This window comes from Rattus norvegicus, chromosome 2 (genome assembly GCF_021556685.1).
Source record: "Rattus norvegicus strain SHRSP/BbbUtx chromosome 2, alternate assembly SHRSP_T2T, whole genome shotgun sequence".
NCBI lineage: Eukaryota > Metazoa > Chordata > Mammalia > Rodentia > Muridae > Rattus > Rattus norvegicus.
This window is the reverse complement of record NC_141535.1, coordinates 133,029,936-133,045,519: the sequence shown is the minus strand read 5'-3', so window position 1 is coordinate 133,045,519 and position 15,584 is coordinate 133,029,936. Positions and strand designations below refer to the sequence as shown.

Here is a 15,584-nt window from a genome sequence, read left to right as displayed (position 1 = left end):
ATGCGGTTGGAGCTCAGGATCAGTCCATGTATAGTCTTTGGGTAGTGGCTTAGTCCCTGGAAGCTCTGGTTGGTTGGCATTGTTGTTCATATGGGGTCTCGAGCCCCTTCAAGCTCTTCCAGTTCTTTCTCTGATTCCTTCAACTGGAGTCCCATTCTCAGTTCAGTGGTTTGCTGCTGGCATTCGCCTATGTATTTGCTGTATTCTGGCTGTGTCTCTCAGGAGAGATCTACATCCGGTTCATGTCAGCCTGCACTTCTTTGCTTCATTCATTTTATCTAGTTTGGTGGCTGTATATGTATGGGCCACATGTGGGGCAGGCTCTGAATTGGTGTTCCTTTGCCTCTGTTCCAAACTTTGCCTACCTATTCCCTGCTAAGGGTATTCTTGTTCCCCATTTAAAGAAGGAGTGAAGCATTCGCATTTTGGTCATCCTCCTTGAGTTTCATGTGTTCTGTGCATCTAGGGTAATTCAAGCATTTTGGCTAATATCCACTTATCAAGCAGTGCATACCATGTGTGTTTTTCTGTGGTTTGAACCCCATTTTTAATAGGTCTAACTTCTTGAGTTCTTTGTATATTTTGGACATAAGCCCTCTATCAGTTGTAGGATTGGTAAAGACCTTTTCCCAATCGGTTGGTTGCCGTTTTGTCCAAACAACAGGACCTTTGACTTACAGAAGCTTTGCAGGTTTAAGAGAGAATATCAACCTTGTAATAGCTCACATGTTCCTCCCATGAGGAATAAAATGTTTTAATTGTTCAAAGATAAATAAAAATATACTTAATATAAATATATTTAACTATCTCTAGATAGAAATAATAACTGTAAATATTGAAATTGCATGTTAATAGACTAGATCTGAAGCAGTTTGGTGATACTATTATTAACAATGTATGAATTTCAAAACACATTACTTAAAGTCATGTAGGCATGTATTAAAACGTTTTCACCAGTCCTGGCATGACCATTGACTCATGATGACCATGCAGTTCTTTTCAATTCAATACTAAGACCAAAAGTCAATATTTTATACATTGTTAATTGTTGAAGTCAAGAGAAGAACATTAATTGAGGGAAAGGATTGACGATATCTTGGAATTGTGCATGTGATTTGGCATTTCTGTACTTCTATGAAATTAACAAATAAAGATAATTCTAAAATTGTCTGCACCAATGTACTTTAAAATATAAGCAATGTGGGGATCTACATTCAATATTAAGAGTAAGAAAAAAATTAGGTGGAAAAATTCTAAAATAAAAATCCTGAAAACATTTTCCTAATATATCTATAGAAAACCTTTATAGGTTTATCTTAAGAGTAATCAAATTCATTGATGATTTAAAGAATTTTCAAACTATAAAAGGAAAAGACTGAAGTATAAAGAGAAAATCAAAGAAAACCAATAAGAAATTGACTTATATATTAATATTTAATATATATATATATACATATACCTATATACATAAAGATTCATATATTTTGAATACTCACTAGGGAACATGGAGAAAGAAAATAATGGATGATATTTAAGAAAGGTAGAAGAATGTTTTGATGATCTGATAATAACTCTTAAAGGACAAAAAGGAAATAAAAATTATCATAACATGAAAAAAAACTAAAAATTATGTATTCCAATCTTCTGAATCACACAAAACGTATTCAGTAATTATAGGAGGATAAAATATTAAAGCACTAGAGTCATGGGAGAAAATTAGTAAAAATGTTCATTTTAAAGGAATTGGATTTAAGTCACAATAGTGTTGAACATCATTAGAAATATTGTTCATCTACAATGCTAAGCGTTTGCCACAGCTGAAGTTAAACAGCAGAGGCAAGAGAACATTTCCCTATGGGATGTTCTGCTCTTTTACTCCTCTCTGTCCTGAGGACACAAATGGTCAAGCAAGTTAGTGATCGTTTCCTGATTCATGTCACTGACTCGAAATTTATTTTATACCATATTTAATTACTGTTTTGTATAACGTAGTCTTGGTAAGAAGAAGAAATTTCTTGGTGATCTAAAATGTCTTCATTATTTTCACAGTATCCACAGTGACATGTAAGAACACTGACTCTAGGTCCATTTCATACACATTATCAATTATGAAAGACAGAGATGCTGATCCCTGAGCCACAGTCTATTCTGCTTTACAGTAGGAAATATCTTCAATGCTTTACATGCTACAAAATAGTTAAATTTTTGATCAGCACTAAACCCAATACTGGAAAGTAGACAATAATATAAGCATTAAAAAATAGACAATTATTCAATAGATAGTTAAGTTTAACTCAATGATAGAATTACTGTATAGTATGTGTGAAGTTGTGAGTTTTATCCTAAACACTGTAACAAAGATGAACACACACACACACGCACACAAACACAAACACACACACACACACACACACACACACACACACACACCACTGTTAAATTTATAAGGTTGATTTTTGAACAGTAGTTATGTGCAACGATACCCTTATGACTAATTATTCAAATGAATATGAGGATAAAAAGCCATGATTTTGTAGCTGGTGTTCACATGCAGCTGTGAGGCTGCACAGAAAGGGCCATAGAGAAAGAGCACAGGATGGAGATAAAGAGCTAAAACATCACCGAACAGTTAGTATCGAAAGAAACTGTAAATCTTTATGATAACCTCATATAACAAGAATGGTTTACTAGTCATAAATATTTTAAGATTAATAAGGAATAATGCAAACACCACACAAGTCTACATATAAGCAATAAGGCTGCATGACGGGGCAGTTTAATTGTAGTAATAATACTTCATTTGGAATTATAAGCTGTTGGAACTATCTGAGTCAATTTTCAGGGATTTAACAAAAATTATTTCCTCTTTTCGGGACTCTAGTACATGAATCAGTCTGTTTCATGTTGTTTTCCCCATATTACATATGAATGTCCTATGTCTGCCTGGAATACAGACAGAATATCCACAAAATACTGCTTAAATTCTCTCCCTCTTTCCCTCACTCAGGCCCTCCCTCTCTCTCTCCCTCTCTCCTTCTCTTCCTCTTTCCCCATCCATGCTCTTCTTAAGTCTCCATCTTCCATTACTTTACAAACTGTCTTTTTCCTAATCATGAACTTTGAGTAGTAGTTTTCGTTTGTATTCACATACAGTGTCACAGCGTGCAATGTCCTCAGTGGATATCTGCAGGGATAAATCTATTTTGTTCTGCTTCTTCGCATCTCGAATGGATCTGTCAAATGAAACATACCATACAATACAGCAAAATGAATTAGTATCTTTTTTCAAGCTAATCCCTTAATGTTTTTTCAGAAACATCTTAGCTTTCTATACAAGAAAATAAGTTCATCAATATTTTTCATTCAACTGGTGAACATTCAGAAATGTTTTAGAAACTAAGACAGAGTCAGGTAATAGCACATTGACCTAAGTAGGATATCCAGTCCTGAAAATGATGTGTCTGAAACAAACAGAATTGCAGAAATCTGCTTGACCTCAAAGGAGGAAGCAGCAGATAGTTTGAATGAGCATGCTAGAGTGACATCTACTTAGTGAAATTTAAAGTTAAGACTTGAGAATATTGTTTACTCCAATACAAAGAGGAAATAATACATGCAAAACTTCCTCAAAATTAACAAAATAAACAATGGACAGGAGAATATAAAGCATTATCCATTAACCATCTAATTAACAGCTGATTTTGAGACAGACTATCAAATAAACATACAGAAACTGAAACACATACTGCCATGCCTACATAACCAAGAATTAAAATATGAATATAAGTAAAATACCTTTGTAGAAAGAAGTTCCACCAAATGGTCTCTTCCATGGAACTGTAAAATTGAAAAAATTAGAGTTGTGATAAATGGTAAGATTTTTAAGGTTATTATGCATAAAAATATCTTAAGTTTGTGGCAATTAATTATGGTATAGTTGTATTTGGTAGTCTACACATGACTCCACTTCTTAAGGGCCTAATATTTTCGACTGGAAAAGCTGTCATATGACACTCTACCATTTATAAATATAATAATTCTCATATTCTATAAGGGAGAAACACTAAGCATTAAATAACCATCTATACAGATTTTACCAGAGGAGTAGATAATATTCAGAGAAAAAGAAAAGGTGTGATCTTCCTGGTTGCTGCCACCGCGGAGAGCTCGTAGGCAGAACCCCAGGAGCAAACTTGAGCTTCAGGACAACTGTAAGACCAACTTTTCTGCTGCAAGAAACCAATGGCCTCAACTCCCCAATAAAAAGAAATAGATTAACAAACTGGATAAGCAACGAGGACCCTGTATTCTGCTGCCTACAGGAAACACACCTCAGAGACAAAGACAGACACTACCTCAGAGAGAAAGACTGGAAAACAACTTTCCAAGCAAATGGTCAGAAGAAGCAAGCTGGAGTAGCCATTCTAATATCAAATAAAATCAATTTTCAACTAAAATACATCAAAAAAAGATAAGGAAGGACACTTCATATTCATCAAAGAAAAAATCCACCAAGATGAACTCTCCATCCTAAATATCTATGCCCCAAATACAAGGGCACCTACATACGTAAAAGAAACCTTACTAAAGCTCAAAACACAAATTGCACCTCACACAATAATAGTAAGAGACTTCAACACGCCACTCTCATCAATGGACAGATCATGGAAACAGAAATTAAACAGAGACGTAGACAGACTAAGAGAAGTCATGAGCCAAATGGACTTAACAGATATTTATAGAACATTCTACCCTAAAGCAAAAGGATATACATTCTTCTCAGCTCCTCATCGTACTTTCTCCAAAATTGACCATATAATTGGTCAAAAAATGGGCCTCAAGAGGTACAGAAAGATAGAAATAATCCCATGCGTGCTATAAGACCACCACGGCCTGAAACTGGTCTTCAATAACAATAAGGGAAGAATGCCCACATATATGTGGAAATTGAACAATGCTCTACTCAATGATAACCTGGTCATGGAAGAAATAAAGAAAGAAATTAAAGACTTTTTATAATTTAATGAAAATGAAGGTACAACATACCCAAATTTATGGGACAAAATGAAAGCTGTGCTAAGAGGAAAACTCATAGCGCTGAGTGCCTGCAGAAAGAAACAGGAAAGAGCTTATGTCAGCAGCTTGACAGCACACCTAAAATCTCTAGAACAAAAAGAAGCATATACACCCAGGAGGTGTAGAAGGCAGTAAATAATCAAACTCAGAGCTGAAATCAACCAAGTAGAAACAAAAAGGACCATAGAAAGAATCAACAGAACCAAAAGTTGATTCTTTGAGAAAATCAACAAGATAGATAAACCCTTAGCCAGACTAACGAGAGGACACAGAGAGTGTATCCAAATTAACAAAATCAGAAATGAAAAGGGAGACATAACTACAGATTCAGAGGAAATTTAAAAAATCATCAGATCTTACTATAAAAGCCTATATTCAACAAAACATGAAAATCTACAGGAAATGGAAAATTTCCTAGACAGATACCAGGTACCGAAGTTAAATCAGGAACAGATAAACCAGTTAAACAACCCCATAACTCCTAAGGAAATACAAGCAGTCATTAAAGGTCTCCCAACCAAAAAGAGCCCAGGTCCAAACGGGTTTAGTGCAGAATTCTATCAGACCTTCATAGAAGACCTCGTACCAATATTATCCAAACTATTCCACAAAATTGAAACAGATGGAGCACTCCCGAATTCCTTCTATGAAGCCACAATTACTCTTATACCTAAACCACACAACAACACGAAGACCCAACAAAGAAAGAGAACTTCAGACCAATTTCCCTTATGAATATTAACGCAAAAATACTCAATAAAATTCTGGCAAACCGAATCCAAAAGCACATCAAAACAATCATCCACCATGATCAAGTAGGCTTCATCCCAGGCATGCAGGGATGGTTTAATATACGGAAAACCATCAACGTGATCCATTATATAAACAAACTGAAAGAACAAAACCACATGATCATTTCATTAGATGCTGACAAAGCATTTGACAAAATTCAACACCCCTTCATGATAAAAGTCCTGGAAAGAATTGGAATTCAAGGCCCATACCTAAACATAGTAGAAGACATACACAGCAAACCAGTTGCTAACATTAAACTAAATGGAGAGAAACTTGAAGCAATCCCACTAAAATCAGGGACTAGACAAGGCTGCCCACTCTCTCCCTACTTATTCAATATAGTTCTTGAAGTTCTAGCCAGAGCAATCAGACAACAAAAGGAGGTCAAGTGGATACAGATCGGAAAAGAAGAAGTCAAAATATCACTATTTGCAGATGATATGGTAGTATATTTAAGTGATCCCAAAAGTTCCACCAGAGAACTACTAAAGCTGATAAACAACTTCAGAAAAGTGGCTGGGTATAAAATTAACTCAAATAAATCAGTAGCCTTCCTCTACATAAAAGAGAAACAAGCCGAGAAAGAAATTAGGGAAACAACACCCTTCATAATAGACACAAATAATATAAAGTACCTCGGTGTGACTTTAACCAAGCAAGTAAAAGATTTGTACAACAAGAAATTCAAGACTCTGAAGAAAGAAACTGAAGAAGTCCTCAGAAGATGGAAACATCTCCCATGGTCATGGATTGGCAGGATTAATATAGTAAAAATGGCCATTTTACCAAAAGCGATCTACAGAATCAATGCAATCCCCATCAAAATACCAATCCAATTCTTCAAAGAGTTAGACAGAACAATTTGCAAATTCATCTGGAATAAAAAAAACACACAGGATAGCTAAAGCTATCCTCAACAATAAAAGGACTTCAGGGGGAATCACTATCCCTGAACTCAAGCAGTATTACAGAGCAATAGCGATAAAAAACTGCATGGTATTGGTACAGAGACAGAAAGATAGACCAATGGAACAGAATTGAAGACCCAGAAATGAACACACACACCTATGGGCACTTGATTTTTGACATAGGAGCCAAAACCATCAAATGGAAAAAAGATAGCATTTTCAGCAAATGGTGCTGGTTCAACTGGAGGGCAACATGTAGAAGAATGCAGATCGATCCATGCTTATCACCCTGTACAAAGCTTAAGTCCAAGTGGATCAAGGACCTCCACATCAAACCAGATACACTCAAACTAATAGAAGAAAACTAGGGAAGCATCTGGAACACATGGGCACTGGAAAAAATTTCCTGAAAAAACACCAATGGCTTATGCTCTAAGATCAAGAATCGACAAATGGGATCTCATAAAACTGCAAAGCTTCTTTCTGTAAGGCAAAGGACACTGTGGTTAGGAAAAAACGGCAACCAACAGATTGGGAAACGATCTTCACCAATCCTACTACAGATAGAGGCCTTTTATCCAAAATATACAAAGAACTCAAGAAGTTAGACCGCAGGGAGACAAATAACCCTATTAAAAATGGGGTTCAGAGCTAAACAAAGAATTCACAGCTGAGGAATGCTGAATGGTTGAGAAACACCTAAAGAAATGTTCAACATCTTTAGTCATAAGGGAAATGCAAATCAAAACAACCCTGAGATTTCACCTCACACCAGTGAGAATGGCTAAGATCAAAAACTCAGGTGACAGCAGATGCTGGCGAGGATGTGGAGAAAAATGAACACTCCTCCACTGTTGGTGGGATTGCAGACTGGTACAACCATTCTGGAAATCAGTCTGTAGATTCCTCAGAAAATTGGACATTGAACTGCCTGAGGACCCCGCTATGCCTCTCTTGGGCATATACCCAAAAGATGCCGCAACATATAAAAAAGACACGTGCTCCACTATGTTCATTGCAGCCTTATTTATAATAGCCAGAAGCTGGAAAGAACCCAGATGCCCTTCAACAGAGGAATGGATACAGAAAATGTGGTACATCTACACAATGGAATATTACTCAGCTATCAAAAACAATTACTTTATGAAATTCGTAGGCAAATGGTTGGAACCGGAAAATATCATCCTGAGTGAGCTAACCCAATCACAGAAAAACACACATGGTATGCACTCATTGATAAATGGCTATTAGCCCAAATGCTTGAATTACCCTAGATGCCTAGAACAAATGAAACTCAAGACGGATGATCAAAACGTGAATGCTTCACTCCTTCTTTAAAAAGGGAACAAGAATACCCTTGGCAGGGAATAGAGAGGCAAAGATTAAAACAGAGACAGAAGGAACACCCATTCAGAGCCTACCGAACATATATATGTGGCCCATGCATATACAGCCATCCAATTAGACAAGATGGATGAAGCAAAGAAGTGCAGGCCGACAGGAGCCGGATGTAGATCTCTCCCGAGAGACACAACCAGAATACAGCAAACACAGAGGCGTATGCCAGCAGCAAACCACTGAATTGAGAATAGACCCCCGTTGAAGGAATTAGAGAAAAAACTGGAAGAGCTTGAAGGGGCTCGAGACCCTATATGTACAACAATGCCAAGCAACCAGAGCTTCTAGGGACTAAGCCACTACCTTAAGACTATACATGGACTGACCCTGGACTCTGACCTCAAAGGTAGCAATGAATATCCTAGTAAGAGCACCAGTGGAAGGGGAAGCCCTGGGTCCTGCTAAGACTGAACCCCCAGTGAACTAGATTGTTGGCGGGATGGCGGCAAGGGGGGGAGGAAGGGGAGGGGAACACCCATAAATAAGGGGAGGGGTAAGTGGGATGTTTGCCCGGAACCCAGGAAAGGCAGTAACACTCGAAATGTATATAAGAAATACTCAAGTTAATAATAATAATAATAATAATAATAATAATAATAATAATAATAATAATGATAATGGTAGGGTTGGAGATTTAGCTCAGTGGTAAAGCACCCTGGGTTCGGTCCTCAGCTCCGAAAAAAAAAAGAAAAACAAAAGGTGCTATCTTTTGTCAGTGTCTATGACAAATGCTTTTCCATGTAAAGAGCAAACTTGCAGAGCTTAGAATTCTCATAAAACTTTTGTTTATTTTATTTGAATCAACTATGTGATGACATTAAGAGTTTGGACAGAAGAATGAAAATAGCTCAAATCACAACTGCACTCAAGATAATATCAATATGCCATAAGCACATTTTATCAGGAAAGATAAGAATGTAAATTTGAAATTTCCCTGATCATTTTGGGGAGAAGAATGTCTAGGATATAATTACACCTTGTCCTGTCAACATTCTTATTAGAAAACAATGCACTTCTGTCCCGCCCCACAGATCTGGTGTAGTCTTGATGAACATAGAAATCAAAACATAAAGAACCTACCTACATGTAGAAATGTATATGGTGAAGAGTAGAGAAAATCTAGGGTCATCATAGAAGGGGGAAAATTGAGTTGTCTTCCTATATACAGACAGAATAAAATTGATTCTAGTTTTGCAAGCATTTTGGGATGATGAAAGTCTTCGGTGAAAGAATTTACTAGAAACACATTCTTCAACGGTCACCAATAGCCAGAGCCTGATTATTGTTTTTTAGTTGGAGAATTTTAGAATGAGTATACTCATTCACTGGGAAGTGAATTATGCACAATTAATTTGACCAACAATTTCTGAAGCTATCCTCTTGTGATTACAGATCAGAAATCTATGTCTTACCGGAAGGTGACAACAGCATTTCCCATTGGCCAATATAGGTAAATGGTCTTGGAAGCAGGGCTGTTGTCTGTCCTGAATATGTCTGTTTCATCTCCAATCCACAGGTAAGTCAATGGAATGACATGCTTTACCTTAAACTTCTTCTTATTTCTAGAAAGAGAATCGAATATCTACATTAGTTTAATTTGCATGGTAGTTGGAGTTGTGGTAAAACCCAGTTCTTCCTGCCCCAGAGCAAAGGAGTACACATTCATTTCTATATCCAAGCAGAGCTTCATTTTTAGAAAATGACCTATTTCAATATTTCTTACCTGGATTTAGTTAATTAATAACCATTTAGCTTTGTTTTTTCCCATAATACACAAAGGAAATTATTTAAATAAATTTATTTTAATTACTTGTAAAAATCTTTCTAGAATAGAAACAAAAATATTGTTTGACTTAAAAAATCTATTTTCTGTTGTCCATCTCCCTGAACTAAATAAATCAATTACCTCATTACAGTAGCTCCTTTAGGAATCCTACAAAATACATATCACACAAATAACCAAAAAGATGATACTTTTTTACAATAATTTAGCCAAATAATTAGAATTATTTCTTCCTATCAATCATGTGATATTATTAGAAGTATTTTTCAAAAACAAAAAAATTAGAAGTATAAATTTTCTTCATTTTCATTCTTTTTATGAGTAATTTGCTCTCCCAGAATTCTACATACAAATACAATTTGTTTAACGATTTTGTAACTTTCTCCTTTCCATTCTACCCCCTGACAGGTCTCCTCCCCACATTCATAGGGTTTTTTTTATTTTTTTAGTGATGCACCTAGTATAATCTAGTGTGTTTGCTGTGTAAACCCAGGTATTAAACTTTCCTTCGAATATTTGTGAGCTAATATGTGGCTACATAACTGAAGATATAAATGACTCCCTTTCTAATTCAGGGGACAGAATATCACAAGAATAAGCCATGATCCAAAAAATCCTGTATATAATCCTTTAATATTGGAAACATGTGAATGACTAATTGCACTACAGAGAAATATTCCTCATGTAATCTAATGTAACATGCTATATTCAAATTATTAGTCATCATGTAAGATTTACTTCAAGATATAACAACACATGTCTCAATAATATGAGACAGTTATATTCACATTTACATTCACCATTGAAAACATCTCAATGTATGTATATGTGCATACAAAAAAATTAAAAATTCCAAAGAATTGCTTGAACCTAAAATCTTTCATTCCAAAGTCTGATAAAAGATAATCTTCCTTGAAAATGGAAATAGATATTTTTTTCTTATAAGCTTGATAACCTTTTTTTATAATATGAATGTGATTCTAAAAATAGTTTTAATTACTATTGCAACATGACAGAAGGGACCATATTAATTGGCTTTAAGAAACCAATCATTTCCATTTCCTTTATTCTCACAACACAAAGTGAAGTTCATTTCCTTCCACCAACTACACTTATATGGCAAATGATCAGTTTGTTTCATTTTACATTTCAGATAAGTTGATTAATACCTTTTAAAGTAAAATGTGAAGATTTCCCAGTGTGGAAAGAAAGGGAGCTGAGTAGAAAAACAAGAAAAATGTACAGATTGATAGTCAGCCAGTTCATTCTCTTACTCGAAGCCTGCTTCCCTTAGACACTAACTACCATTTTCTGTGAATGAGCTTACATGACTGATCAGGGTTGAAAGAAAAATATACCCAGTTGGTGTATTTATAATGTATAGAAGAACTCTCAACTGAATTTATTATTTTTCTAACAATCTGAAAATGGATTTTTTGGGAAAATAATTCACTGATGATAAGAAAATTTAACCCCCTGCCCCCAAAATGGAATAGACTATTTTATTGATGTCTGTCTGATAATTTTATGTACTTATTAGAACAGCACTTAAAATATCTACTTGATGATGTCAGCAGCAGCATCACACCTTCTAGAATAATAAGAAGGCTATGATCATGACCAGAGGAGATTATATATGATATGATCCTAGAAAACCACTCTATACCATGAATTGTAATATAACCATGTACACAGCTTCATTCAATCAGCTCACTTTTCTCTAGTGTCTGCAGAGTCACCAAGCAAGACTTAGTACTGCAGTTTCCTTGATTAGTGCAGGGATAGGAGTTGCTTCCTGTCTCCTCATGCTAATCTGGAAGCTATGAGGTCAGGAGACTTAAATGGGTAGCCCCTTATGACAAACCATCTTGCTTCTATAATCTGTAAACACCAAGCAAGAAGGCTCCTGCTTATCATGGATTTAATATTTTATTTAGAGAAATGTGTCCCTGTATAGTTCACAAGTCTCTCATTATGAGTTGTAATACTCATAAGTTAGTTTTAACAAAGCTAGAAATGTGGACACATGCTAGCATAACTGTCTGCTTGGTAGCTTGTTGCTAGCATTTTGCCAGATTCAAGAGCAGAGTAGTACCTTAATTCACTTTTTAAATGTGCCCAAGGAATGCGTAAAAACAAATTCGAAATATGTAGGTTTAGTCTACTAAGCATCAACTCTATTCAAAGAAGGAAATGCCACTAAGCAAAATTGAAAGTAAGAGAACCCACCCCCCCGTAGGAATTTCACACGGCTGCTTATCTAATGCCATATATACATTCCTGAAAACACAAATACACCCAGTATTATACTGAGTGAGCAGATTTTATTTAAATACTTAGAAACTATACATATATATGTATACCTGCATATCTATTATATATGTGTATCTTAAGTTAGCTTCCATATAAAATAATATGTAAGAACAAGTAATAAAAAACACAAAGCCATGATTTTAAAAGAGAACAAGGAGGGATATATGAAAGGACATGGAAAAGGAAAACGAAGGAGAGTAGTGAAGTAATTATAATCTCAAAAATAAAAGATAGTTTAAATAGTTTTGTTCATTAAATCCTTTCCAATGTGTGGTCTCTTATAGTAAGGAAGTCATGATGCATATACTTACAGTTTACTGGAGACAACCAAAACATCACTGAGCAGTGTGAGATATCGTTTATTTCTTTTCCATCCTCTTCGGAAAACCACGGCACCTTGGCAAACCATGGCTTGATTTTCTTTTCCCACATCTTCCTCCTCAATCATTTCCATGTTGAAAAAAAAAGAATTCTCTTCATACAGGGCTCCACCTAGCAGAAAAATATTCAGTGGATAAGTTCTAAGACCAATATTCATACTATATTTCAAAGGGTGAATGGTGTTAAAATACAGACTCAATTTTCCAAGCTTGATTCTGTTGAGCTATAGACAGCTTTCAAATGTAACTGAAAATATGTCATGTATAAAGGCAACTATTTGGAACCTATTGAAGAACTGGGATCTTTTCAGAAGTGGGAACACTTTCTGAGGAGTCATGGGAATAGTTTGAAGAAGTGTAATTGGAAGGATCTAGAAAATCGTTCTCAAACTGTATTTACTGAAAGACTTTAATGTGGACCCTAAAGTTTGTTGATACAGTCCAACTAAGCTATTGTACTGCTAATTTATAACCAATAATGTGAAACTGTTTTGAATCTTAATGAAGATATACGTTATGACAGATATCAGATGTTACTCTGAGAAAATGCCATAACTAAACCTTTGTAAGCTAACATAGTAGGTGTGAAGAAAATACTCAGATTATCTTGTTGATTTAGTTAGACCTCTGGGAGGGACTCAGAAATGCCAGACTTGGTCCAGCTCAAGGTACAGTAAAGAAAGATTCCTGATGGAAACAAACAAACAAACAAACATACAACAACAACAATAACAAAAATGAAAAAGAAAACAAGCATTCATCAAAAATTTGTGAAATTGGTCATTTTTAACAAAGGTACATATTTCCCTTGTGGCAAAAGGGACATATGACTCTCCATTGACTTGTTCTTATAGGATATCAATTCCCATTCTGATCTTCTTTATACCGGAAGTGGGTAAACATACTAATTATAAATTTCAAATCCCCATCTAGGTTTCTGATCTTTTCCAACATCCCGTCTGCTTCCTCATCATATTAACTCCTAATATGTGCTAGAAACCTCCCACCTCTCTGTGAGTCCATTTTCCTGACCAAGCTATCTCCATTTTTGTCCTCTGATAGTATTCCTTCTCTTTTCCCAGACTTGGTCATATCAAACCTGTTTCTTTTCTCTATATACTGAAATATTCCAGATGTCTCTGAACATTTTTTCTCTCTTCCCCATAATAAAATTGCTACTCTAATAAAGGAGTGGCTTCTGTTTTTGTGGTTCCTTTACTTTCTCTGCTCATTCAGTTTGGATATTTAAAATGTATAGTTACTCAAGTGCCTGTAATTCATCCCACAATTCTATTACATCTTTCAAAGAATTTGTGTAGAAATGCCCTAGCTTTCATTTAGAAAGGACTTAAGACTCACATGAATCAAAGCCTCGAAGAGAGAACAGCCATGGTTGCCATCACACACATCAAATAATAATGAAAAGATATCTTTAAACATAGTATTACCACAGTTTCATGTTGAACAATATTGAAAGTAAATTTCCACATCATGAAAGCTGAGCATTTGTAATCTGAGTCAATGTTGAATAAGGAGAATTAGACTCCAATGAACACAAAGCATTTTGGAAAAAAATAACAATTTCTTGAAAACCAGAGAATTCTTAGATTGTGGGTTAGATTAAGCAGTTTCTTAAAAAACATTATCTGCTGTCATGGTGAGTAATGCATATGGAGTGAATATAAAATAATCCTCATTTCTAACTCGTGCAGTTTTTAAAAATTTACAGAAATTAATCTCCTCTGTAGCTCAAATATACCCCTCTACTTTGATTCTGTAGAAGATTGGTACTGAATATTGCTACAATGATTACCTTTTCAAGAAACAACTCTGAGTGGAGAGTTATTTCACATGATCTGGCAGGATCAAGACAGAACACTTCCTGATACCATAAGTCTATCATGAGAATCAAATTATATAAATATATACCTTTCTGGACGAGCCTGCAATGAAGAATTTATCAAACAATGTGAAATTTTCGTTCGCCTTCCTGCCTCTAAACACCGAACTGGTTACTGCAGTGGCTAGAAAGCAACTGAGCTCTGAGGATTCTGTAGTTGTCAGGCTGAAGAACCATTGTGATGTCAATATTCTGAGGCTCATGCCAGCTGGCAGAGTGACATGTGCATTCCATTTCTCTCCCTGTAGCTTTAAAACATGGAATACAAAAGAGGAGCCACAAGTGTTTGTAATGAATAACACTGTCACAACTATAGGTATACATATAGATGTAGACATAGCTGTATGTTATAGATGAGATAGAAGATAAATACATGGATGGATAGGTAAATAGACATGTGTATGGTAAGAGTAATATTGTGAAATGCATATGAATCCTAGATGATTGTCAATTCTTATTTTTTTCAACATAAGGTTCCTTATGAAATAGGTAGCATGGAAACTTCATTAACACTGTGAACTTTAGAGCTGAATAGACATAAAATCACAAGGAACTTTAAATTGGAATGTGCTTTACTGACAGAGAATCAGAACCCTTCACATACTTCTGTGAAGGCAGACGGCTTTGAAGGATACAGAGTAGGACACAATTATTAATATATAGTACATTTTATAGAATATATGCTAGAGACAAAGAATTGTAATTGAAACAATCTGAGAGATACTCTACAAATCTCAGAATTATTCACGAAGTTTAACAGGGAAATGTCACCATTCTAGAAAGATCATATAAAATTAGAATGTCTATATCTTTTAAAAATATAGAATTTTGACAACAGTTTAATTATTCATTCTGCAAACTATATGTAATAATTCAGTACTTATTAAGAGTAAAATTGTATCAAATTAAAGTTCTCTTTAAAAATTTGCTGTTGCTTAATTCTGGTTTCACATGACTGATATATTGAAGTACTGTAAATAAGAGAATATCATAAAGAAATTTATGTATTCAAATGCCATAAATAACCATTT

General features: G+C 35.1%; 1 protein-coding gene across 1 annotated transcript in view; it reads right to left on the bottom strand.

The window, feature by feature from the left end:
- The window catches only part of LOC134485905 (uncharacterized), a 49,650-nt gene extending 34,960 nt beyond the window's left edge, over positions 1-14,690 (bottom strand). The window contains exons 1-5 of the mRNA XM_087637203.1: positions 14,583-14,690; positions 12,585-12,765; positions 9,590-9,739; positions 3,796-3,837; positions 3,152-3,233 (exon numbers count right to left, since the gene is read on the bottom strand). Of these exons, the coding sequence (XP_087493329.1) occupies positions 3,152-3,233; positions 3,796-3,837; positions 9,590-9,739; positions 12,585-12,727 (417 nt within the window). The 5' untranslated portion in view covers positions 12,728-12,765; positions 14,583-14,690. The remainder of the gene's footprint in view (positions 1-3,151; positions 3,234-3,795; positions 3,838-9,589; positions 9,740-12,584; positions 12,766-14,582) is intronic.
- Positions 14,691-15,584: the final 894 nt, after the last annotated feature.